Here is a 26,382-nt window from a genome sequence, read left to right as displayed (position 1 = left end):
ATTCTTAATTAGTAAGGGCATCAAAAGTTATGGAGAGAAAGTTGAAGAACAGGGTAGAGGGGGAAAAAATTCAGCCATGGTCAAATGGCAGAGCAGACTCAGTGGGATGAAAGGCTTATTGCTGCTCCTGGGTTTTTATGGTTTTATGGACTGCTTGATATTTATAAGGAAAATTATCTTTTGCAATGCATCATGAAGACTGTTAAATGCCTTTCAGAAAGCTTTTGCATCTGAATATCATCCTTGATATTGGCTGCAATTTTACAAATGTATTGCACTCCTTCCTCACAACTTCTCTCTTCACACTCACCCCTTCTTCTGTTTCCTTTCCTCCCTCTTACCCTTATTCTCTCTCCCTTTTCTCAATATGTTCTGATTGAATCCTTTACCAAGTTTGTTTGATCCTTATTCCATGACCACAATGGTACTGAGTACCAGTGATCACCACCAATAAAACCAGTCTGCTTCATAGATGAAGAGAAAACTTAGATTTGCTTCTTACTTTCTTTTGCAAGTGAAATATCTTTGAAACACTTTTTCACCAAAGAGTTCAACCCTTCACGGCAATACTCACCTGCTGCAGGGTCTTCCAGTCTGATGTAATCCCCAGGAGGGAGATTCAGGAGCTCGTATCGGATCTGTCCATTGGGGCCTTTATCAGGATCCACGGCCGAAACAGAGAGAAGCGTTGTTCCAGGTGTTGCTCCCTCCAGAATCCTCTCAGTGAAAATACTGACCCCAAACGGTCTGAATCGCGGAGGGTTATCATTGACATCCAAAACATTCACCGTCAGCTTCGCTGAAACAAGTCAGAGATATATCTAATTCTACCTCCATCTCAGTGCAGAGTATTAAACAATCATTGCTGAAGCCTGAAATCTGAGATCAAATGCTGAAGATCATTGACTTTTCAAGGTGGAATTTGTAATTCTGATTTGGGAACCAAAGGACTTGGGGATGGTACAGAACGTGGGGTTAAGGTCCAGCATCCGCCACAACCTTATTGAATGGAAGAACAATATGAATGGCTTTTACAATTTAACTTCACATTAGTCCCTCTGATCTCATTGTAGCCACTTCTTCTCACCCCCTTTCACCAAGTGTTAGCCAATGGGTAGCTTAGAGTCATAAGCACAGGTTGGAAGCAGACACTTTGGCCCACCAGGTCCATGCTGACTATCAACCACCTAATTACACAAATCTTACATTAATCCCTTTTTTAAAACTCACCCACTTGCACATCACCTCCCTCCAGATTCTACCACTCACCTACATCTGGGCAATTTACACCAACTAATTAACCTACCATCCTGCACAAGGTACAGCATTGCTGTCGGGTTTGCTGCCGCACCCTTTCACTATTTACAAAAACTACAGTGTCAGCTGAAAAGGTCAGTGGCTGCAATGTGCCATCACTTGTATGCGTCTAGAACAAAGAAGCAGGCAAAAACAATCATTGTGGAAATTACCCTCCTTGCAATCTGCCTTTTCCAAAAGCTCCCTTCTGGAAAGTGCAAAAGAACTATTAAAACAAAAAACTTCAAGACATCTTAACAGTTTCTTTTCCCAGGAAGTTAAACTGATCAACCATTCTAGTTCGGCCGTCTCTGCACTGTAGACATTATAAACCAGTTTTTATAATGATGTTTACATAGTATGTATGCTTGTATTTATGTTTTATTGCATATTCATAATTTAACCTCTATTTTGTATGCTTCTTTATTCTTTATATTAGTTGAACTTCGTTGTTTGGTGTTGCAGGTTGTGCCCTGAGCAGCACACCACAGCAAATTCCTAACACGTGTTAATGTTTCTGGCAAGCAAAGTTGAACCTTGACCCTAATTCCAGAAATGGCTGCAATTTTCCAAAAGCACTGCATTCCTCTCTCTAAACATCTCCTCCCTCCCCTCATCACACTCACTCTTTCATCTCTCCCTCTCACTTGCATGTGGGAGGAAACCAGAGCACTTGGAGGAAACCCATGCAGCTACGAAGAGATCAGCAAACTCCATATAAACAGCACCCGAGGTCAGGACTGATACCAGGTCTCCAGCACTGTGAGGCAGCAACATTACCAACCGTGCCAATCCAATCATACTTTATGTCATAACTTCAGAACTAAGGTTATTTTATTTCAGTATTTATTTATCATTCATTTTATTTTTCACACTGAATTCTGAATATTCTGAGCAATTCTGGGCCCTGTATCTAGACAAAGATGTGTTTGGCTCAGGAGTGTGTCCAGTGAATGTTCACAAGAATAGTTGTAGGAATGAAAGGTTTAACATATGACGAGCATTCCCTGCCTCTGGGTCTGAACTTGATGGAATTCAAAAGAATGACGGGAGACTGTCATTGCAACCTACCGTATACAAAAGCCTGAATAGATTAGATGCGGAGAAGATGTTTCCATTAGTTGGCGATTCTATGATCTGAGGGCATATGCTCAAAATAAAATGATGTCCCATTGACAGCGAGATGAAGAAGAATTTCTTCAGCTAAAGAGTGGTGAATCTGTGGAACTTGTTGCTATAGAGGGTTGTGGAGTCCAAGTCATTTGGTGAATGTGAATTTAAGGTAGAGTTTTAAAGGTTCATGATGGGTAAAGGGGTAAAGGTCTATGGGGAGAAGGGGAGAATGGGGTTGAAAACAATCAGCCATGGGTGAATGGTAGAGCAGACTTGATGGACCAAATGGACCTATATCTTCCATGATTTTCTATTAACCAGCTTAAATATATTTCTGACACACCTTTTAAGAAAAGAGAACACAAGAAATTGAAGCAGGAGTGGGCTACTCATTCCCTTATGCCTTGTAATGAATGAGAAAACCTTACCATTGGGAACACTGACAGAATGACTGATCACCTCACTGGCGTTGTCGTGTACTGATATAGTGAGTTCATAGGTCGCCACCAGCTCCCGATTCAAAGGCCTTCTTACAAATATGGCACCTGGTTTAAAGGAAACAACCACATCAGTGAGACAATTTTTTGGACGGTGTGTTTACAATGACTAAATAGTGTGCACAGAAAGAGATCTTCTTTCCTTCTTCTGAAGGAAGGCTGATGATTGGGTTCTTCTGTATTTAATGAGAGAGTCATGGCTCTGTGGACTCCCTCACTGAATTGCTTCTCCTTCCCTTCCCCACCAACACTGTCTGCACTCGGCCCGAGTCCAGAGTCAGGAAATGGACTCTGAGTCTCAGGATAGAGATTTCCCAGTTAGAATGATAAAATCTGAAGGTGTATTCACACCTTCTGATTTCTGTGAACATTTCATTACTGAATGCGTTTTTAGATTCAGCGTAGATCCAGGTGCAACGTAGGTTCACAAGGTTAATTCCCGGAATGGCAGGACTGTCATATGTTGAAAGATTGGAGCGACTGGGCTTGTATACACTGGAATTTAGAAGGATGAGAGGGGATCTGATTGAAACATATAAGATTATTAAGGGATTGGATACGCTGGAGGCAGGAAGCACGTTCCCGCTGATGGGTGAGTCCAGAACTAGAGGCCACAGTTTAAGAATAAGGGGTAGGCCATTTAGAACAGAGATGCGGAAAAACTTTTTCACCCAGAGAGTGGTGGATATGTGGAATGCTCTGCCCCAGAAGGCAGTGGAGGCCAAGTCTCTGGATGCATTCAAGAGAGAGTTAGATAGAGCTCTTATAGATAGCGGGGTCAAGGGATATGGGGAGAGGGCAGGAACCGGGTACTGATTGTGTATGATCAGCCATGATCACAGTGAATGGTGATGCTGGCTAGAAGGGCCAAATGGCCTACTCCTGCACCTACGGTCTATTGTCTATTATAGATACTGAGAGAATCTGGAGCTTTGGGGAGTTTGTGGAAAGCCAGAGGATATACAGAGAATAGCCACACCCTGCATAGTGGCAAATATCTGAGAGTCTGGGCCGAGGATAGGAGGCCGAGAAGTGGCCTGTCCCAGGATTGGAGGCCGGTTTGTGCGTGAGAGTGGGTGGGTGGCTGGGAGGGTGTGAAAGGGGCTTGTTTTGCTGATGTTGTCTTGCTTTGTTTTGCTGTTGTTCTGCTAAACATTGTGGGCATATTATGTTGGCTCCAGTCAGTGTGGTGACACTTGTGGGCTGCCCCCAGCACATTCTTGGCTTGTGTTGGTTGTTAACGCAATCGATGAATTTCACTGTATGCTTCAATGTACCTGTGATAAATAAGTGAATATGAATCTGAGGGTCATGGAAAGAGAGCAACCTCTGCTCTCTCCCCGTGTTGCTAAGAATCTCTCAGTGGAGGAAAAAACTGCTGGTTGAATCACATTTCAATATTTCAGTGAAAGTAGCAAAGAAGAAGTCAAACCAGGGGATAAAGTTTCAGAAGCAAGATGTAGCCAAAAGAATATGGTGCTCCTTCGAGCTATTTGTTCACTCTAGCTGTCTAAGTCCAGGGAATCACAGTGGAAAGCAGCATGTCCTTAAGAACTTCACCTGCCAATGATATCATTTCAACACATTGCACCTCAAAGCAAAGTAACAGCTCATACGGAGACTGTTTCCAATGAATGCAGTTTGTGGAGATTGTGTTCAAACCTCACCTGTTTGAAAGTTGATGTCAAATGCTCTCTGCCTTTCCTCTACCACATTATCAGTGTCGTCCTTTGCAACAAGCTCGATGACGTAATACTCCAGCCGAGGTCGAAGGTCACGATCAATAGCGGTCATGTTTGCTATGATGGCACCAACCGTGACGGACTCACTGATGCTGATGGTCTGGATCGGGTTAACAAACTCAGGACGGCAGTCGTTGACATCATCTATGATGATATTGACAGTAGCACTTGCCGACAAAGGCGGAGTCCCGTGGTCCATCACAACCACAACAAGAGTGTAAGAGCCCTTCTCCTCACGATCTACAGTCACTCCATTTGCCACCTTGATAAGTCCACTGGGAGAGTCAATGATAAACTTATCCTGGGCACCTCCCTCTATTCGGTAGGTCAGTTGTTGATTCACACCAGTATCGGCATCTGTGGCTGTAACTTGAACGATGCTAAAACCTTAAATACAAAAATGCATAAACACACCACATTTCTGCAAAAATATCCAGAACAAAAGGATTCTTGCGTGCAAATACCACACACACACACGAAATATATATATGGAGTCACAAGAGACTGTAGATGTCAGAATCTGAAGCAACATCATGGGCAAGCTATGCTGGTACCGGAATGTGTGACGACACTCATGAGCTGCCCCCAGCACATACTTAGGTTGTGTTGGTTGTTAATGCAATTGACTAATTTCACTGTATGTTTTGATGTACACATTATAAATAAATCTGGGTCTGAATCAAAGAATTTGCTGGAGGATCTCAGTGAGTTGAGCAATTTCTGTGGGAGGAAAGGAACTGGTGATGCTTTGGTTCAAAACCTTGCATCAGCATTTTGCGTGTGTTGCTTTGGGATTTTCAGCACCTGCAGAATTTCTTTGGGGTCAGGGTTATTCATATTGTTATGATCCCAGCCCCCTCCTTTGTGAGAATCGCAAGAGCCCTAGTGAAGGGGGGGGGGGGGTCAATGACCCAAGAGAAGAGAGAGACGTGCTGAATAGACACAGGAAATGGGAGAGAGAGAGACGTGCTGAATAGACACAGGAAATGGGAGAGAGAGAGAGACGTGCTGAATAGACACAGGAAACCTGATTGACACCTGCGATCCTGTGAGGAAGTATAAAGGCGGGTCTGGGGGGAACGACCCCTTTAGACGCACCAAGGAGACACGATAGCGATCCCGTCGTAGCGAGAAGCCATTTTGAAGGAAGCCACATGCGTTAGATTCCGAATCGGGAGTCTGTGGCTGGAATCACGGAAAACCGCTTTTAACTAACAACAGGGAAGCCTGCTCCCCTGATTCCACGGCTTTGCTTCGTAAGGACCCAGGCAAGTGTTCCTTTTCTCACCAATCTCTCTCTCTCTCTCTCTCTCTCTCCAACACGGGAAACCCAGTGGTTCCCAAAAGGCTGAAGCCTGCAGACTTCTGAATGACTTTTATATTTCCAAATGGACAATATATTATCCCCTAGACAACGATAGAGCTTATTTCTGATTGATTATTACTATACCTGCGCTTTAGATTGAGTATTGACGACGTATGTTATCTAAATGTTTGTATTAACCTTACTTTTGTGCCCCTTTATAAATAAAAACGTTTAAAAATGGTACCATCAGACTTCAGCGGACCTCTCTATCTTTGCTGGTAAGTGATCCAGTTACGGGATACGTAACAATATTCTGTTGATATCAAAATCACTTTCCCTATTGATGCATGACTGAAATTTCTACAGAAGCAAGCTGGTAAGAGACAAACTGAATATTCATGAAGTGGTTTGTACAGCCCTTTCAGGAGCTGATGAAGTTCTGTTGAACATCCCCACTGTTGTAAAGAAGAAAATATTGTAGAGCTGGTATACTGTAAGCTCCCAAAAAAATGACAGAGCAAAATAAAGACCAGATAACCAAACACAGTGATCATGGGGGATAAAGTCTAGGCTAAAATAAAATTTAGTATCAAAGTATGTAATGTTACCATATACTGCACCGAGATTCATTTTCTTGCAGGCATTTACAGAAGTATTAAGAAATACAATAGAATTGATGAAAAACTATACCTATAGACTGACAACTAATGTGCAAAAGAAGACAAATTGTGCAAATAATAAATAAATAATATAGATCATCTAGGTTCCATTGTTCTTCTTCAAAGTAATACCAGGGAAGTTTCTAATGTCCTCTTGTGGAGAAGGGTTGTTTTCATATCTTATCCACAAGGCAGTACCTCCAGCAATGTCGCACTTGCTTGGTACTGCCTTGGAAGTGCCTGATTCCCTGACGTAGGGTTTCAGTCTGAAATGTCGACTGTTTGTTCCTCTAGGTATTGCCTGACCTTCTGAGTTCCTACGGCATTTTGTTTGTTGCACTGGAAGTGCCGACCTGGCCTTTGTGTGCCACTCCGGGCTGCGGCGGTTGAAGAGTAACCACTGAGCACTGGAGTCACAGAAAGAACTTACTGAGATGTTTCCAGGGACGATATGGACAGGAGGCGGGGGTGTTCTCAAGACGATCTGAAAGGGTTTTAAAAATAATCAAGGGTATGGACAGAGTAGGTTGAGGGAGATTGTTCCCATTGACTAAAGGGGTCAAGAATGAAGGGACCTAAATAGAAAGAATCAAAAGTAACATGATGACAAACATCTATGTAGCACGTGGTTGGGGTCTGGAAGGGATGCAATTGAAGAGGTGGAAGTGGAGGCAGATTCAATTGGAGTGACAGAAGTAACTGAATGGCAGGAGTAAGTCCTGATGAAGGGTCTTGTCCTGAAACATCGACACTTTATCCATTTCCATTGTTGCTGCCCGACCTGCTGAGTTCCTCCAGCATTTTGTGTGTGTTGGCAGGAATTTGCCAGAAGAAGGGGGTGGATGAGGAGATTGCATTTATAGCTGACAATTGCCTCCATGGTTGGTATGGCCTCCCGCTGTTCAGCAAGAGCTCATTACTGCTCAGGCCCCTGCTACTCCTCTTTCATGTTTATTACTGCTTGTTGCTGGGCTATTCTGAATGTAAGTTCCCCAATCACAAAAGCAGAGGCACTGGAGCTCCCCTTTCTAATCTCTCATTGGATACGTGGCATCAATTTCCAATTCCATGTTACATCAAATGTAGCATCCATTTGCCCTTTTGTGATGTTGCTTCTATAAGTAAGTAACAACTGCATAACAACCAATACAACATAATTTCTTTAAGGCAGTAACTATCCCCAAAAAAATCAGAGCCTGATGCAACATGCTACAGTTCATTCTTAAAGTGGTGGCAATCCTATGCATTATGTGCCCAAGATGGCACATGTACGCCACCCTTCAATTCTCTAAACCGCCCATAATAAAAAGATACATGATAGTTATTTTTACTGTCAAATGATGCAGTGAATGATTTTTTAGAACCTCAGAACAGTCAGATATTGCCACAGATAACGCCTTATGCCTGCATGGTGAGCTAGACAGTTGTGAAAACATTTGATGTTGAATGAATTGTTTCGAAATTCTCGCAGACCTGGTGTACACTTCAGTATTTGGGTAGTAAGTGGTTACAATAACAAAGCTATTTAGAAGTGATGTTATTTTTCAATTTTAATACTTTTTAACAGGTTTTCTAAAATGCATCATTTATATCTGCCTCTGTTGTGCTTTTATTAATATTAAAACAATAAATATGTGTAATTAAGCAACAGGAGTCTCTTTTTTCCCCAGAAAAATCCATTATTAATTAATCGATCAGTGATAATCTCTGCTCAAAATTACAATGGCATTCAAGAGAACTTTTTTTACATGATTATCCCCAATTTGGGCACACACTCTCAAAAATGTTTGCTATCTTGCTCTAGGTCTTATATAATTGCAAGTACCGAGAGGATCTTTAAGTGGTTGTGCAAAGGGATACCATGGACTGATATAAGGATAACTTTATCCAATTTTGGATCTTTGGGATGTGGTGGACTTTGCAGTCCCTCATTCTCTAGATTGTGAAGTGGCAGGGAATAAGGTGTGGGAAATGGGTCTCAATAATATGCCCGATTTGTGTGCACATTTACAATCATCCATGAAGCACAAGTGTGATTACACTATGAGGGAATGTTCTGAATCTTCTGGCATATCTGACAACACTCAAAATGTGGGACAATATCCAGAATGAAGCAGCTCCACATGGATAAATACTGACTCATAGACTCAGCACTACACAGTACCAACAGGATACATCCTGTGAGCTCTGCTGTTTCCAACTCTCTGATCGCCCAAAAGGTACTAACTTAGAGGGTCAACTGGTCCATGCCGATCAAGATGTCAAAGTCAAAGTCGAAATCCAGGTCAGTGTGTTTGCTAGGGGCCAATGTAGAGAACTGCTGAACAAACAGAGGGCAAAGGGAGGTAAGTGAAAGAAGGGTGAAGGGGAAATCAGTTCAAGAGGAAGTCAAAATACAAGCAGACAATATAGGTCAATCAGCATTTTGCAGAGAGAGGAGTTACTATTTCAAGTCAGCTCTAAATCAGGGCACTAGCCTCCCCATGATTGTAGTCATCCTCAAAAGACGGTGCCTCAAGATGACATCCATCACTTCAGGGAGGAGGTACAGGAGACTGAAAATGCACACTTGGTGTTTTAGGGACAGCTTCTTCCCCTCTGCCATGAGATTTCTGAACAGTCCATGAACACTACCTCACTATTACTCTTTTGCACTATATATTAAATTAATTTCTTATTATAACTTGTACTGTACCACCGGCACAAAACAATAAATTTATCGGAGAATATAAACCTGATTCTGATGTACTTTCATCGCAAGAAGTGGAAACCATGTTGTAGAAACCCTCTGTCACTTACGGACTTTTAGCTGTGCCAAAAGGCATTCAATGAGTATGCATGCCCAAGAATATTGGTGAAAAGTGTTCCTTTATCCTTCCAATAGCTTTCTAACTTGGTACACAATAAGCAAAGGGAATTCCCTGAATTCCAACACATTCCTTCCAAGCTATTCAACCTCTGGAAATGTTCAGCAAGGCAATTAGCAATTCACCAACACTTAGAAGGTGCAATGAGATTTTCTTTCACCTGAGGAACACACACATGCTGCCTGACTTGCTCAGTTCCTCCAGCTCTTTGTGTGCATTCCTCAAGATTTCTAGCATCTGCAGGATCTCTTGTGTTTATTTTTTTTTCACCTGAGGGACTGTTTTCCCGAACGTGTACTGTCAGAGAGGTGGGGGTGAAAACTGGTGCATTGTCATTCTGGTCCAGGACGGTTACTGTGAGCCCAGCCGTACTCCTCAGTAGGCCAACATCTTCTGCTATCAATGTGAACTCCAGGTGTTCACTGGGCAAAGCCTCCCTGTCAATGGTCTTTCCTGGTGTCACAGAAACCATTCCTGAAACACATTGAAAGTCATCAAATATCATTAAAATAATCCAACTAGTTTAAGATAAACACATTGGACAGAACTTTTCTGAATCTTGCTAACCAATTTAATTCTAATTTTTAAAACATTCTTCAATAGGATGTAGGCATCACTACCAACAATAATGTTTACTGCCTATTCTTAATTGTCTTCCAGAAGCTGATTCTGAGCTTCCTTCAATTATTATAAGGAGGTATGCTCATAGTGTTGTTGGGCAGGGAGCTTTGTTAACTGTGAGAGAACAAGGTCCCACATTGTTGGCTGCTCCAAAATGTTAAGGTGCAAAGTGATCTGAGATGTGTTAGCAAACTGGGTCCACAATTGTCTTAGTGCCAGGAGGCAGAGGGTAGTGGTGGATGGTTGTATTTCTGTCTGCAAGTCTGTAGCAAGTAGTGTACTACAGTGATTGGTACCGGGACCTTTGTTGTTTGTAACATATTTAAATGGGTTGGATATGACATAGGTGGAATGATTGGAAAGTTTGCAGATGACACTGGTTGCTTCACTACAGAAAGGATGTGGAAACCATAGAAAGGGTGCAGAGGAGATTTACAAGGATGTTGCCTGGATTGGGGAGTATGCCTTATGAAAACAGGTTGAGTGAACTTGACCTTTTCTCCTTGGAGCGACAGAGGATGAGAGGTGAACTGATAGAGGTGTATAAGATGATGAGAGGCATTGATCACGTGGGTAGTCAGAGGCTTTTTCCCAGGGCTGAAATGGTTGCCACAAGAGGGCACAGGTTTAAGGTGCTTGGGAGCAGGTATGGAGGAGATGTCAGGGGGAAGTTTTTTATGCAGACAGTAGTGAGTTCATGGAATGGGCTGCTGGCAACAGTGGTGGAGGCGGATATTATAGGGTCTTTTAAGAGACTTTTGGATAGATACATGGAGCTTAGAAAAACAGAGGGCTATGGGTAAGCCTAGTAATTTCTAAGGTAGGGACATGTTCGGCACAGCTTTGCGGGCTGAAGGGCCTGTATTGTGCTGTAGGTTTTCTATGTTTTTATGTTGACTCAAAGTGGTGTGTTACATATGCATAGAACAGGTACAATGATGGAGCAGTGGGATTAAATGCATTTACTGTATAATGCTAGCCACTGCACATACTGGGAAACTTACAGTGAGGGAGCTACAAACTGAGCTCACTGAGATGAAAAACATGCGCGCTCAGAAGCCCGCACCTAAAGGGAGTGCCTCCCCCATGTAGGAGGCCCAATTGATTCATCGTGTAATCAACTGGTTGCATGCTCACTTGCCATATTCTTGCCATCAATCTGACATGGTTGGCGGAGTTGTAGATAGTGACAGAGGTCAACCAAGATTACGGTGGGGCATAGATCAGATGGAAAGTTGGGTAGAGTGGAGGTAGATTCAGGCTAATGCACTTCATGAGCTCAAACTATGAGAGGATATTCACACAGAGAGAAGTGATCCTCTGGAATGAGCTACCAGACGAGCTGATAGAGGCAGATACAATTACATTTGAAAGGCACCTGTAGAGGTACTTAGATGGGAAAGGCTTAGAGGGATACTGTCTTAATGCAGGGAAATCGAATTAGCATAGATAGGCATCATATTTGACATGGACAAGGCAGTTCGAAAGGACCTGTTTCTGAGCTGTACAATTCTATAATTATATAATTCTATGAACATTGATGTACTTCCAGATTTGTAAACAATATATTTTAATAAATATTCTCTTTTAATTGAAGGAAAACTGCAGAGGTTGGCTTTTCTTCATACATCAATATAGATGATTTAGCATTTTAATCTCTTCCCGAACTCAACTATTTCATATTTCATGCTTTTTGTGACAACAGAAGGAGATGTTCGCCACTAGTTCAAAATTCCAGTAGTAATTCCACTGATCCCATTGTCCAATTTCATATACACTAGTGAACATTTACCATGTCCAGTTAATCTATTGAACAGCATATCTTTGGGATTTAGGTGGAAACTGCAGCATCTGGAGAAAACCCAGTTGGCCAAAGGGACAACATGCAAACAGGAAACACAAAATGCTGGACGAACTCAACAGGCCAGGCAACATCTACGGAAAAAAGTACAGTCGATGTTTTGGGTCAAAACCAAACATCAACTGTACTTTTTTCCATAGATGCTGCCTGACCTGCTGAGTTCCTCCAGTATTTCGTGTGTGTTGTTCGGATCTGTAGATTTTCTCTTGTTTGCAAACAGGAAAGTTCAGGATCGAACCTCAGTTGCTGGAGCTGTAAGAGAGCAGTACTACCTGCTGCTTACTGTGCTGCACCCCCCCACCTGCTTTATCCAGGCTAGAATCTTTCTTGTAACACCATAGACTGATAGCTTGTTAAATTGCTCATCTGTGGCATCTTGTCAAAGCCTTCTGAAAATTCAAATACAATCCTTCCTTGTCTGTTGACTTATGTTCCTTCCCATTTTCTTTCCTGCTATTTTGACCATAAGACCATAAGATATAGGAGCAGAATTAGGCCATTTGGCCCATCATGGCTGATTTCCTCTCAGCCCCAATGTCCTTTCTTCTCCTTGTATCCCTTCATCCCCTGACCAGTCAAGGATCTATTAACTTCTGCCTTAAATATACATAAGAACTTGGCCTCCACAGCTGCCTGTGGCAAAGAATTCCACAGATTATTGCTGTCTGGCTAAAGAAATTCCTCCTCATCTTCATTCTAAAAGGATGCCCCTCTATTCTGAGGCTGTGTCCTCTGGTCTTAGACTATCCCACCATAGGAAACATCCTCTCCATATCCACTCTATCAAGGCCTTTCACCATTCGATAGGTTTCAATGAGGTCACACCTCATTCTTCTGAATTCCAGTGAATACAGGCCCAGAGCCATCAATCGCTCTTCATGTGACAAGCCATTCAATCCTGGAATCATTTTTGTGAACTTCCTTTGAGCCCTCTCCAGTTTCACCAAATCCTTTCTGAGATAAGGGGCCCAAAATTGCTCACAATATATTCTAGTCCTCTTGAAATTGCATTTGCCTTCCTCACCACAGACTCAACCTGCAAATTAACCTTTAGGGAACCCACACAAGGACTCTCAAGTCTCTTTGCACCCTAGTTTTTTGTATTTTCTCCCCATTTAGAAAATAGTAAACCCTTTCATTTCTTCTACCAAAGTGCATGACTATACACTTTCCGACACTGTATTCTATCTGCCACTTCTTTGCCATTCTCCTAATCTGCCTAAGTCCTTCTGAAGCCTACTTCCTCAAAACTACTTGCTCCTCCACCTACCTTCGTATCGTCTGCATACTCAGCCACAAAGCCATCAATTCCATCATCCAAATCATTGACATATAACATAAAAAGTATCAGTCCCAACACAGAACCCTGTGGTACACCACTAGTCATCGGCAGCCAACCACAAAATGCTCCCTTTATTCTCACTCTTTGCCTCATGCCAAGCAGCCACTGCTTTAACCAGGCTAGAATATTTCCTGTAATACCACGGACTCATTGCTTGTTAAAAACAGCCTCATGTGTAGCACCTTGTCAAAGCCTTCTGAAAATCCAATTACCAATCCCTCTTTATCTTGTTGACTTATGCTCCTTCTCATCTTCTTTCCCACTATTTTTCTGAGCTTCCTGACATAACCTCAGCTTGATTTAGGAGTGTAGACTTCTCCTTTCTCCAGAAATTAACAGATCCTGTCTTATACACATTACAAAACAGCTTAGCATCAATTAAGTCTTCTGTCATTGACCATCTTTCATGGCTAAACCATTTAAGAATTCATTTAATCCTGGAACATTTGAAAAGGACATCTGGACAGGAAACATTTAAAGGGATTTGGGCAAAACATTGGCAAATGGGATTATCTTGACAACTTGCTCAAAAAGGACAAGTTAGGTTTATTTTCCCTTTCAACCCCATTCTCTCGTCTTCGCCCTATCCTTTGATGCCCTTTCTAATTATGTACCCTTCAACCTCTGCTTTAAAATACACCCAATGATTTGGCTTCCATGGCTGTCTGTGGTGATGAATTTCACAGATTTACCACCTTTTGGCTAAATGAGCTAGGCTGAAGGGCCTGTTCCATACTGTGTATCTCTATGACGCATATACCTCAAACCACTGAGACAGGGATTCTCCTCCAAAGGTCAAATTCCTCTGCTGGAACTTAAGAAACATTAATCAAATAGAATAATTTTATTGCTCAAGTAATAATCACGTTGAATCCTCAAGATCTGAAAAACCCAAAGGCTGTGATCCTGAACCAAACAGTCAATGGACAAGAGGCCAGGGAGGTTCAAATCCCTTCATATTTTAGCTGTGGCTTTAAATGTTTGAGTACAATGATAAAATTGGAATTCATACTCCAAAGCATCATGATATCTTGCTCAGAAAGCCCTAAACAGGATAGGGAGAGGGTCGGGGTTAAGGCCCATAGAAACCAGCAACTTAGAAACATTTGTCATGGAGAGGTAAACCATGATAGAGATGTGTATTCTTTCAGCTGGAGCTAGTCTCGGCTGTGTTAAGTGCTTGCACGTGAGGGGAGTGGAGTCTCCTTTATTGAATGGGAGCATAATTCATATGGGTAGATTACAGCTTTGAAACAATGACAATTGTGCAGCTTGTTTTATGTCATTTATGTTCTACTTTACCTACATTCTTTTGGAGAGGTGTGGATGGATGGATGTATGAATATGTGTGGATATGTGGATGTATGGAACTGTAAATGTGTGGTCGGGTAGATATGTGAATTATGTGTGGACCTAGGGTTGAGTAGGTGTACAGATGGATGTGTGTATGTTGGGAACTATAGATATCTGGTTGAGTAGAAATGTGGATGCAGAGAGCTGTAGATGTGTGGTTGAATAAATGTGTGGATGGATGTGTAGATGGTTGACTAGATGTGTGGATGGTTGACTGGATGTAAGGAGCTGTAGATGATTGGTTGAGTAGATGAGCTGATGGATATATGTTTGTAGGGAACTATTGATATCTGGTTGAGTAGAAGTGTGGATGCAGGGAGCTGTAGATGTGTGGTTGAGTAGCTGTGTGGATGGATGCGTAGGTGCTTGAGTAGACATGTGGACATAGGAAGCTGTAGATGTGTGGTTGAGTAGATATCTGGATGATCTGTGGACCTAGGTTGAGCTGTAGATATGTGGTTGGGTAGATGTTGGGAACTGTGGATATGTTGCACCTTTCCATTGTTTTGCTGTTGAATGCTATATTTCAAAGATCAAAGCAAATTTATTATCAAAGTACATATACTACCCTGGGATTCATTTTCTTGCAGACATTCCCAGTAGAACAAAGAAATACAATAGAATCAATTAAAACACACATACAAAGACTGACAAACAACAAGCAAAAGACAAACTGTGCAAATACAAAAATAACAAATAATAGTATTATTATTATAAATAGTAAATAAAGAGTTGTATTTCAAGATCATGACATAGAACAATAATTACTTTATTACCATGTATAATATTTACTTAGTAAGCTTCACATGAGAAAGATTTTGTTGCTTCCTGGTGTATGTGACAATATACAAGTTGGAAATCTGAAATGGATGGATGGATGAATGAATGTGTGGCTGTTTTGTTTGCTGCAGAGAAAGCTAGGAAGCAACTCAATCAAGAAATACAAAGTGAACTATTCATCCAGACAGGCAGAATGGGAGGGTTTACTTTTCTTGGCAGAGAGGACAATGACTAGGCATTTCCTTGAGAGAAATGGGAGAAGGAATAGAAGATGAGGGCAATTTATCTCCCAAGGAGTGGTAGGATAATGGAGGTAGAAACTGAGCTGCTTCTGATTGATTATGAGAATATGGCAAGGGTGCATGCGGCCAATTGGTCATGTGCTGAATTCATCGAGCCTCCTACACATGGGAGGTGCCTCCTTTCTGCACAGGCTTTCACGCGCGAATGTTTTTCGTTTCAGTGGACCTGGTGTGTCGTTCCCGCACTGTAAGCTTCCCAGGGTTTACTGTGGCAAACACAACTCAGTAAAAGCATTTAATCTTACTTTTCTGTTGTTGTTCTTACTCCGCACGTCTCAGGAACAATCGCTGTGATTAAAACAAACCCGGAGAGCTCAAGTTGAGCTGTAACCAGGGCTGGGGACCGGGAACTGGAATTGCCCTAAACTGCTCTGTTTCATCTGACATGAACAAATGGCCCAAAGGTGCACCCTCTGTGCTACAAATTTCTACAATGGCCATCATGGTAGCATAGCGGTTACGGTGACGTGCGTGTTCAGAGTTCAATTCCGATGTCCTATGTAAGAAGTTTGTATGTCCTTCCCTTGAGCACATGGGTTTCTTCCTACAGTCCAGTTAGTAAGTTAATTGGTCATTGTAAATTAGTGAGGGATAAAGAGGTGGGTTGGCAGCTCATTAGGCAAGAAGGGCTTGTTCCAGGCAGTATCTCTAAATAAATAAATAAATGTTTTTATTAAACTTAAAATTGAACTAGTTGATCATTTGTCAGTCAACACTAACAAAGAGAAATTAATTGGTCTTGTATCTTGCTTGTCTCTGTAAGTAAAATGGCAGCGACATTGTGGGCCTTAGAAAATTACTTTGGATTCATCATTTGAGGACGTTTCTGGAGGATGCATTAATCACAGATCTGAGCTTTGCAGTCCCATTGTGTTCAGCTGAAAGGAAATAACTCACCTGTGTTCCTGTCAACAATGAAGAAGTCGGTCCTGTTCCCCAGTAATCGGTAACTAACCACAGCATTTGCCCCCTCGTCACGGTCAAAGGCTGAAATAGGCCCATTTATCAGCGTGATTTGTGCACCTACAAAGTGAACAATGAGGTCAGAAGACTTGGTTTCAGTCAAATTCCTTTATTCAATGACTTTTGCACAAATGATTAATGAAACCGCAAGACAGGTTATGACGGTACAAAAGATTCATAATTTCTGAAGTGCATTTCATGAGAATCCACAGCATTTTATTGCCAATGAAGTAAATGGAATGGGGTACTCATTGTTGAAAGAAAGGAAATGAAGCAGCCTAGCGGTACCACAAACTCCCACAAAAAGTGACAGATAGTTGGATCACTGGCTAGAATTCATCAGGCCGCTTTCACAAGGAGAGTATTATTCTGACCCTCAGTTCAACCATAGTTTCGTGAGTAGCATTTTTACCTTACAGTCAGGGTGTGGATTCAGGAGGCCTAGGCGTCAGATGTTTATCTCTGATGCAATGCATATACTTTAATGCATGAGAGGGATTAATATTTGCCTTGCACACTTGAAAGAATTCTCTTGCTCTTCAAGATCATAAGACAGTATTGATATCACATTGACTTCGGGCTTGATTTGAAAAATTATTCTGTGGCTGCACTATTGGGTGAAGTTTACAAAGGAAGCCCTGGAACTAATATTAATTCTTCAAACAACCTCACTCTGACAGGGGATTTGTCCACAATCAAGTTGCTGCCTGTGGGAAATTGTGTGACAACAGTGGCTGCACATTGGAAAGTCACTGACAAGAAAGAGCTTTGCAACATCCCAAAGATGTGACAGGTGCTATAAAAATGGAAATATTTATTTCAGACTCACTGGTATTTGGTTGGGTGTCAGCCCCTCATATCTGACCCTGCAGGCTGACCTGTACCGTAATTCTCTATATCCAACCTAGCTCTATACTAGACAATGGTGTAACAAGTATTTCTGAACATTAATTGACAAGCAACAGCTGGTTTCCATTGTGGAGGTCTCCATATCTATTTCCCTGTGAACAAAGAAATTTTAAAAAGATGGGGATCAGCTTTATATGTCACGCGTACATCAAAATATAGAGTGAAACACCTCATTTGTTTCAAGTCAAATCAGTGAGGATTGTGTTGGGCAGCCCACAAGTGTCAACCAGAGCCAACATAGTGTGTCCATAACTCACTAATCTTAACCATGTATCTTTAGAATGTGGGAGGAAACTGAAGCACCTGGAGGAAACCCATGCAGTCACAGGGAGAACGTACAAACTCCTGGCTGGGATTAAACTCCAAACATGAGGAATTCTACAGATGCTGGAAATCTGAAGCAGCACACACAAAATGCTGGAGCAACTCAGCAGGTCAGGCAGCAACCAATGAAATGAACAAGAAGTTGACATTTCTGGCTAAGGCTCTTCTTCAGGACTGGGTCTTGGCCCGAAACGTCGACTGTTTGTTCATTTCCATGGATGCTGCCTGACCTGCTGAGTTCCTCCAGCATTTTGCGTGTGCTGCTTGGAAATTAAACTCTGTTCTTATAGCTGATGAAACTACTCTCTTGAATGACTTGCTTCTAATTTTCTGGTCATTTCCTGGACTTTCTCAACAGAGGAAAAGAAATCCCTCAGTCAACTTTACCAATCCTTTTTAACAACCTAATTCCAATATCACAATGGAGATGAAACATCAGAATACTTGGCTATAAAGTGCTTGGGGACATTTTGAGTCACTTTATTTAACAACATTTTTTAATGGATTTTCACAATGAAGTACTTCTTGCCTTTCTGAATTCCTGTGATTAAAAACTTATGTGAAAGTTTCACTCATGGGGCTGGCATGAGCAGTAGACAGTGCCCTTGAACATCCAGTGTGGCTATTTTAGATGGCAAAACCTTATTGCTATGGGTTTGGTCACATGTAGACATTAGTGAGCCGCTGGGTTTACTTAACAAGCCAGTTGGATTTATAGTCACCATTATGGATATTAGATTATTATTTCTGAATTTACCCATTGAATTTAAACTCTTGATCAGGGATATGGACAGTGGGGGTCAGGCCAGGTCAAAGGCATTCCCCCTCAATCCCAATAACGGTGAGATTGCAGACACATGCATTCATTTGCCTATTAAAATGAGGATGCCTGTTTGTTTCCCTCAAAAGGCAGCAATTTGAAAATACTGTATACAGACCCTCCCATATTACACAAAAACTACAGCAAACTGTCAGGGCAGCTGAAAAGGTAATTAAATGGCTGTTGTCTATCATCACTGCAGGACATTCATGTGTCTAGAACAAAGAGCAAGCAGGAAAAATCACTGTGCACATTACCAACCCTGCAAACTGTCTTTTCAAAAGCTCCCCCGGAAAGAACTACAGGGCTAATGAAACAAAATCTTCACGCCATCTTAAAAGTTTATATATATATATATATATATATATATATATAGATATATAATTGAGAGATACAGTGTGGTATTGGCCCTTCCAGCCCTTTGAGCCGCACAGACTATAACCCCTGATTTAACCGCAGCCTAATTATGCGACAATTTACAGCGACCAATTAACCTATTAACTGGTACGTGTTTGGACTTTGAGAGGAAACGAGAGCACCCAGAGGATGTACAGATGACGCCAGAATTAAACTCCAAATTCTGATGCCCCAAACTGTAAGGAAACTCTGACACCCTGAACTAGGGAAAGTTGATTTCCCTAAGCAGTTAATCTGATGAACCATTCTAGTTAGCCCACCCACCCCCTCTAACTATTTACCTGAGTCACTGCACTGCATTGTAGTTATTTTAAACCACTTTTTACAATGCTGTTTACATTGTAAATACATGCTGGTATTTATTTATTTTAGAACTTTTTATTACAGATCTGTCTTTAACCTTTAACTTTATTAGCTTTTTTATTTATATATAGTCATCATCATCACGTGCTGTGTCGTATGACTTTGGCGATCATCGTCCATGACCATGATTGTTCTTGATAAATTTTTTGACAGAAGTGGTTTGCCGTCTTCTGGGCAGTCTCTTTACAAGATGGGTGACCCCAGCCATTATCAATGCTCTTCAGAGATGGTCTGACTGGTGTCAGTGGTCGCATAACCAGGACTTGTGATCTGCACCAGCTGCTCATACGACCATCCACCAGCTGCTCCCGTGGCCTCACATGGCACTGACTGGGGAGGCTAAGCAAGTGTTACACGTTGCCAAAGGGTGCCTTGCTAGTGGAGGGAAGGAGCACCTTACACCTCCTTTAGCAGAGACGCATCACCACCCCACCATATATATATATGCAGTAAAATTCTTTATTTTTAAAATTATTGTTGAATGTAGTATTTTGGTCCAGATCACGCCCTGGCTAACACACCACAGCAAATTCTTAATACTATACAGTGCCGACTAATATCGATCCTTGATCTTTGATTTTGGATCATTCTCCAGGTCTCTGGATCATTGGTCAGGTAAACATTACCCCACTGTGCTTGTTAAATATAATTTAGATATGCCATTCTGCACGTCTCCTTCAGATGGCACCTGAAAACATGCTGAAAGATAGCACCTTGCTGTGTACAAAGTGGTTACATTTTATCACTATTATAACATCCTCCATGCTGCAAAGGTGTGAAAGATGCTACAAAGATGCACAGAGGTGATTACCAAGATTTGCATGTGTCCCAGAAAGCAGGACAAGTGCCAAACATTTAGTCAGAGCTTGTAGCAACACACTTACCTGCTGCTGGATTCTCAGAAATTTCAGCTCGATAAGAGCTTTGAGTAAACACGGGCCTGTTATCATTTTCATCAGAGACAGTGATTGTCAGCAAATCTGAATCCTGTTAAGACAGAGACAAGACTCTAAATCCACAGACTTCAACATAATGAAAGAGCAATACACCACGATTCAGCAAGTCCTGATGAAGGGTTTCAGCCTGAAACATCGACTGTTTATTCCTCTCCATAGATGATGCCTGACCTGCTGAGTTCCTCCAGCATTGTGTATATGTGTTGTTTTGTATTTCCAGCATCTGTAGAATCTCTTGTGAACATATTGAACATAATTACTTGTAGAATGGCTTTATAACTCTTTCACTCATGCTAATACATTATATGGGCATCATTTCTGTCCAAATCTTCCAATCTTCCTGGCACTTCATTCCTAAAGACATCTAGTTCTCCACATCCATTGCCATCTTTCAGCAGCTGCACCCAAGAGAAGGATGAAACTAAGATCTTGTCTACAGCATGGAGTCAAGGTTAGGGGAGTGAGGAGGATGGCAGGTGGTGAAAAATGATGGCATTTTTAAAGGTAAGACCATTGTCAAAGAGTATCAATTTCTACTCTCTTATAACTCATGGACATTCATGAGGGTGTTGTTGGCAATTGTGATACTTGTTATCCTTAAACTGAACGGTTTGTTGGGCCAGTTCAGAGGAAACCAAGAGCTTGATGTCCTGGCCAATACTTATCCCTCATTCGACCTTTCTAACATGGCCATTATTGATAAGAACATTGGGATTAAGATAAGGAGTTGGCAACCAGGTCCTAAGGGCCTGCTCTGGCATTCAGGATCATAGTTTATCTTCTAACTTAGACCTGGAAATGGCACCAGCTCCTTATGCTTTGGTTCACTGAAAGAACACGATGAGGGTGACCCCACAGTGCTCCGGTACACCATTCCAAAAATTCATCAGTCCCTAAGTAAAGAAATATCTCCTTGTCTCAGTTCAAGCGGTCTTTCCCTTCCACAGATTCTAAACCTCTCAGCCAGGGAAAACATTCTGATGTTGGTGGGTGTTTGTTGTACACAAATCCATATAGGTTTCCCATGTTTCCCTCCACTGACTACACCTGAGGAGGATGTGGGGCAATCTGAAAGGTGGTTGTAGACCCGCATGCCTGTTTTTGTATGAACATATGGTTTGATGTAGGCCCATAGAGCGACCCATAACCAATTTGTTTCTCAGGTAGTAAACACAAGAGATTCTACAGGCGCTGTAAATATGGAGTAACACACACAAAATGCTGGAGGTCCTGAAACGTCAACTGTTTATTCCTGTCCATAGATGCTGCCCCACCTGCTAAGTTTCTCCACCATTTTGTGTGTATTTCTCATAATTTTAGATTATTCTGATTAAAATATTACTCCGATTATTCTGCTAAATAGAACATACAAACTCTCATTACTATTCTTGCGAAAAGGAGTAGCCAATTACACAATATGGTCATAAGAGCAGATCAGTGGCGATGAAGCCAGTGGTGAGTAACTCACCTCACAACTCCTCCAAGCAAGTCCACCTACAAGGCTCAAGTCTGGAGTGCAATGGAATACTCTGGATGAGTGCAGCTTAAACAACCCTCAAGAATCTCAACACCATAACAGGGCATAGCAGCCCACTTGATAGCCACCCCATTCACTCAGTGCACCAGTGAACCACAGCAACCGTAGATGCGCTATCCACAGGATGCACTGCAAAAACTCACCAAGACTCCTCACATAGAACTTTCCTAATGCACAATGTCTACTTGCAACATAAGGGCACATCACCACCTAAAAGTTACCCTCCAAGCCACACACCATCCTGACTTGGAAATACATCAGCATTGCTGGTCTAGATCCTGGACCTTCTTCCCTAACAGCATTGTGTGTGTGTTCATTACTAAATTATTTCGAGGTTTCAAGAAGATAACTCATCACCTCCTCAATGGTAAATTATAAAGGGCTCAAACCGCAAAGGCTGTATCCCTTAAATGAACAAAACAAAAACAAAATCACTAATTGATGATTGATCCATTCTAATAACATCATCAATGTGTTTTTCAAATTAATTATTGCTAGGAATATGGCACCATACTCCCCAACCCTAATAGTCCTCGGGATAGTGAATGTTCAGCTGTCTTCTTGAGCTGTTGTACTCGTGGACTGCCAGTCCATTATGACATCAATGCATCCCTCTTCCCTAAGCTCAGAAATATGTTCTTGCGAAAGCAACCACACAAAACCAAATGACTGGGAGTGGATTTTCTGGATTAAGTTTAAAAGAGTAATTCCTTATGACGCAGGAGGCAATTCAGTTGATTGGATCTGTGCTAGCAATCAATCTTATTCACCCACTAATTTTCCCTATATTCTTTTCTTCCTCATATTTCTATCAACTTTTGATAAGGTACCCCATGCAAGGCTTATTGAGAAAATAAGGAGGCATGGGATCCAAGGGGACATTGCTTTGTGGATCGGGAAATGGCTTTCCCACAGAAGGCAAAGAGTGGTTGTAGACGGGTCATATTCTGCATGGAGGTCAGTCAATAGTGGAGTGCCTCAAGGATCTGTTCTGGGACCCCTACTCTTCGTGATTTTTATAAATGACTTGGATGAGGAAGTGGAGGGATGGGTTAACAAGTTTGCTGATGACACTAAGGTTGGAGGTGTTGTGGATAGTGTGGAGGGCTGTCAGAGGTTACAGCGGGACATTGATTGGATGCAAAATTGGGCTGAGAAGTGGCAGATGGAGTTCAACCCAGATAAGTGTGAAATAGTTCATTTTGGTAGGTCAAATATGATGGCAGAATATAGTATTAATGGTAAGACTCTTGGCAGTGTGGAGGATCAAAGGGATCTTGGGGTCCGAGTCCATAGGACGCTCAAAGCTGCTGCACAGGTCGACTCTGTGGTTAAGAAGGTGTACGGTGTATTTGCCTTAATCAATCATGGAATTGAATTTAGGAGCCGAGAGGTAATATTGCAGCTATATAGGACCCTGGTCAGACCCCACTTGGAGTACTGTACTCAGTTCTGGTCACCTCACCACAGGAAGGATGTGGAAGCCATAGAAAGGGTGCAGAGGAGATTTACAAGGATGTTGCCTGGATTGGGGAGCATGTCTTATGAGGATAGGTTGAGTGAACTCGGCCTTTTCTCCTTGGAGCAACGGAGGATGAGAGGTGACCTGATAGAGGTGTATAAGATGATGAGAGGCATTGATCGTGTGGATAGTCAGAGGCTTTTTCCCAGGGCTGAAATGGTTGCCACAACAAGACACAGGTTTAAGCTGCTGGGGAGAATGCACAGAGGAGATATCAGGGGTAAGTTTTTTACACAGAGAGTGGTGAGTGAGTGGAATAGGCTGCTGGCAAAGGTGGTGGAGGTGGATATGACAGGGTCTTTTAAGAGCCTTTTGGATAGGTACATGGAGCTTAGAAAAATAGAGGGCTATAGGTAAGCCTAGTAATTTCTAGGGTAGGGACATGTTCGGCACAACCTTGTCAGCCGAAGGGACTGTATTGTGCTGTAGGTTTTCTATGTTTCTGACTTCTCTACTGTTCCCTGACATCCAGTTCCCACCCCACCTTCATCTCCAGTGACCTATTAACCATCCAACCCGCAAGGGATTGCGGGAGGAAGTCAAAGCATCTAAGGGAATCCCGAGTTGTCACTGGGAGAACATGCTAACTCCACACGGAGAGCACTGGAGGTCAGGATTGAACCCTGGTTATGGAGCTTGAAGGCAGTAGCTCCACCAATTGTGTCACCCTATGAATAAAAGAAAATTTGATTGTTAGAACACACACAAAATGTTGGAGAAACTCAGCAGGCCAGGCAGCACCTATGGAAAAGAGTACAGTCGATATTTTGGGCCGAGACAGGACAGCTGCTGGAAACATTGACTATATTCCTTTCCATAGATGTTGCCCGGCCTGCTGAGTTATTCAAACATTTTGTATGTGTTACTTAGATTTCCAGCATCTGCAGACTTTTCTTTGCAACTTGATTGTAAGGTCGTACTTGTTGAATCATCAGTACTTCAGTCGAGGAGTAGGACTTTTGACCCAAAATAAAAGTATCAACTCAATGTATCATCTCCTTATGCAATGTCGCTGTTCTATCCCTGTATTAAACCCCAAAATTACACCTTCACTAATATCTTCCTCCTTCAAGTGTTCATCTATTTTTTATTGTTGTGATTAACTAGGCTTCATTTAATTTTATATTCTTGGAAGCTCTGAACTAAAGTGGACATTCTGCTAATGAAACATGTTCTATCATTCAAGTAGAGCACCATTAAGCTGCATTGTAACTCAAACTACACACCTTGGTTGTATAATTTTTAAAAAAAAACTTAGCTAACAATTCTAATACATCTATCTCAAGAACTTTTCATTTCTGCCCACACTTTGGAACTGCTGATATAAAATTCCAAATTTATTATTGGTACCTGTAAAGTGGAAATGATCTTCCATTATTTACACTTCCAAAACTCTTAACTGGTCTTTTTCACCTTAAATTGGCAGTTTTTAGTGAATAGATTTTCATCTTTTTGTTCAGATTCATATTTAATCTTCGCTATGTTTTTGTGAATATAATACAGTGAATTGGCAAAATAGACTGATGAAATGATTCTTTTTTCACTTGGCAAGTTGTCTAGATTGCGCTGACTCATAGCTAGATTCAACAATAACATTTAAAAGGAAGTTGTACAATTGCTGTGCTTGATGGGGAAACATTTAAAAGGATGTGCAGAAACAGCAGAAAAGGAAGACAATTTTCCAATCTTCTTCTGGGTTGTATTACTGCAAGAATTGCGGTAAATGTCACTAAATGTAACAAGCAAGACTTCTTAAGCCTGCTTGTACAAAGTTGACATGATTTGGCAATAATCTTGACTTTTAATAAATAAGCATATTATAGTGGCCAAGCATGTAGAGTAATTCTGCACACAACAGGTCCTTCAGTTCAGCTCATCCATGGCAACCTAATCTAGTCACATTGAACTGCATCTGACCCATATCCCTCTAGATCAGGGGTTCCCCACTTTTTTTATGCCATGGACCCCAGCCTTAAATCCAGGGGTCCATGGACACCAAATTGGGCCCCCCCCCCAAAGCTTTATTACCAATGTAACTGTCAAAATGTCACTTAAACATTGTTATTGTCTCTGCTTCAACCACTCGCTCTGGCAGCTCATTCCATATATGTATCACGCTCTGTGTTAAAAGGTTACCCCTCAAATTTCTATTAAATCCAACCCCCTCACCTTGAACCTGTGTTCTCTAGTTCTTGATTTCTCAATCCTGCGAAAGACACATCGAGCTGACACTTTTACTTTGTGTGCATTTAAAGATGTAGCATCTTTGATGCATTTCTAAATATAAAGGGGACATCTAGACAATGAATGAACAACATTTAGAGCAACTACCCTTCGAGCATGTCTTGGGTTTTCTGGACTGTCCTTCACCATGATTGTGAGTCGGTATTCAGAAGTCCGCTCTCTATCCAGAGGTCGGTTGACATAAATGACACCAGTCTGAAAGATAAACCACAGGAGAAAATATGATGACCAAGGCACTAAAAATAACAAAGAACCTTCACTGGTGAAAATCTGAAATAAAAATAGAAAATACTTAAAATGGCTGTTAGCTCCAGATCTTATCTGTGGAGAGAGAAGCAGAGATCATGTTTTAGGTCAATTGCTTCTCATGAGAGAACAGTTCTGAAAAGGAAATTGAACTTGCATCAGTCATGAAGAAACATATTTAATGTGTCTGATTCTACAGATGCTTCTTGATCTGATAAGAAACTGAAACTAGTCATTTCAGCTGCCCATACAAAATGTATTTCTGATAATATATCAGTGAAGATGAGAGGTTCTACATCCTGGTGAGAAATGGAACTCAGTGCATTCTGCTCATAACAAGAT

General features: G+C 41.7%; 1 protein-coding gene across 1 annotated transcript in view; it reads right to left on the bottom strand.

Annotated features, from left to right (window-relative positions):
* The window catches only part of cdh23 (cadherin-related 23), a 1,051,763-nt gene that overhangs the window by 70,197 nt on the left and 955,184 nt on the right, over window positions 1–26,382 (bottom strand). Inside the window, exons 42-48 of the mRNA XM_073025359.1 lie at window positions 25,882–25,989; window positions 20,420–20,522; window positions 16,637–16,762; window positions 9,751–9,954; window positions 4,574–5,035; window positions 2,838–2,954; window positions 575–799 (exon numbers count right to left, since the gene is read on the bottom strand). Coding sequence (XP_072881460.1) covers window positions 575–799; window positions 2,838–2,954; window positions 4,574–5,035; window positions 9,751–9,954; window positions 16,637–16,762; window positions 20,420–20,522; window positions 25,882–25,989 — 1,345 coding nt within the window. The remainder of the gene's footprint in view (window positions 1–574; window positions 800–2,837; window positions 2,955–4,573; window positions 5,036–9,750; window positions 9,955–16,636; window positions 16,763–20,419; window positions 20,523–25,881; window positions 25,990–26,382) is intronic.

The sequence above is a fragment of the Hemitrygon akajei genome, chromosome 21 (genome assembly GCF_048418815.1).
Source record: "Hemitrygon akajei chromosome 21, sHemAka1.3, whole genome shotgun sequence".
Classification (NCBI taxonomy): Eukaryota; Metazoa; Chordata; class Chondrichthyes; order Myliobatiformes; family Dasyatidae; genus Hemitrygon; species Hemitrygon akajei.
Note: the sequence above shows the minus strand (reverse complement) of the source record. Positions and strands in the feature narration are given on the sequence as shown.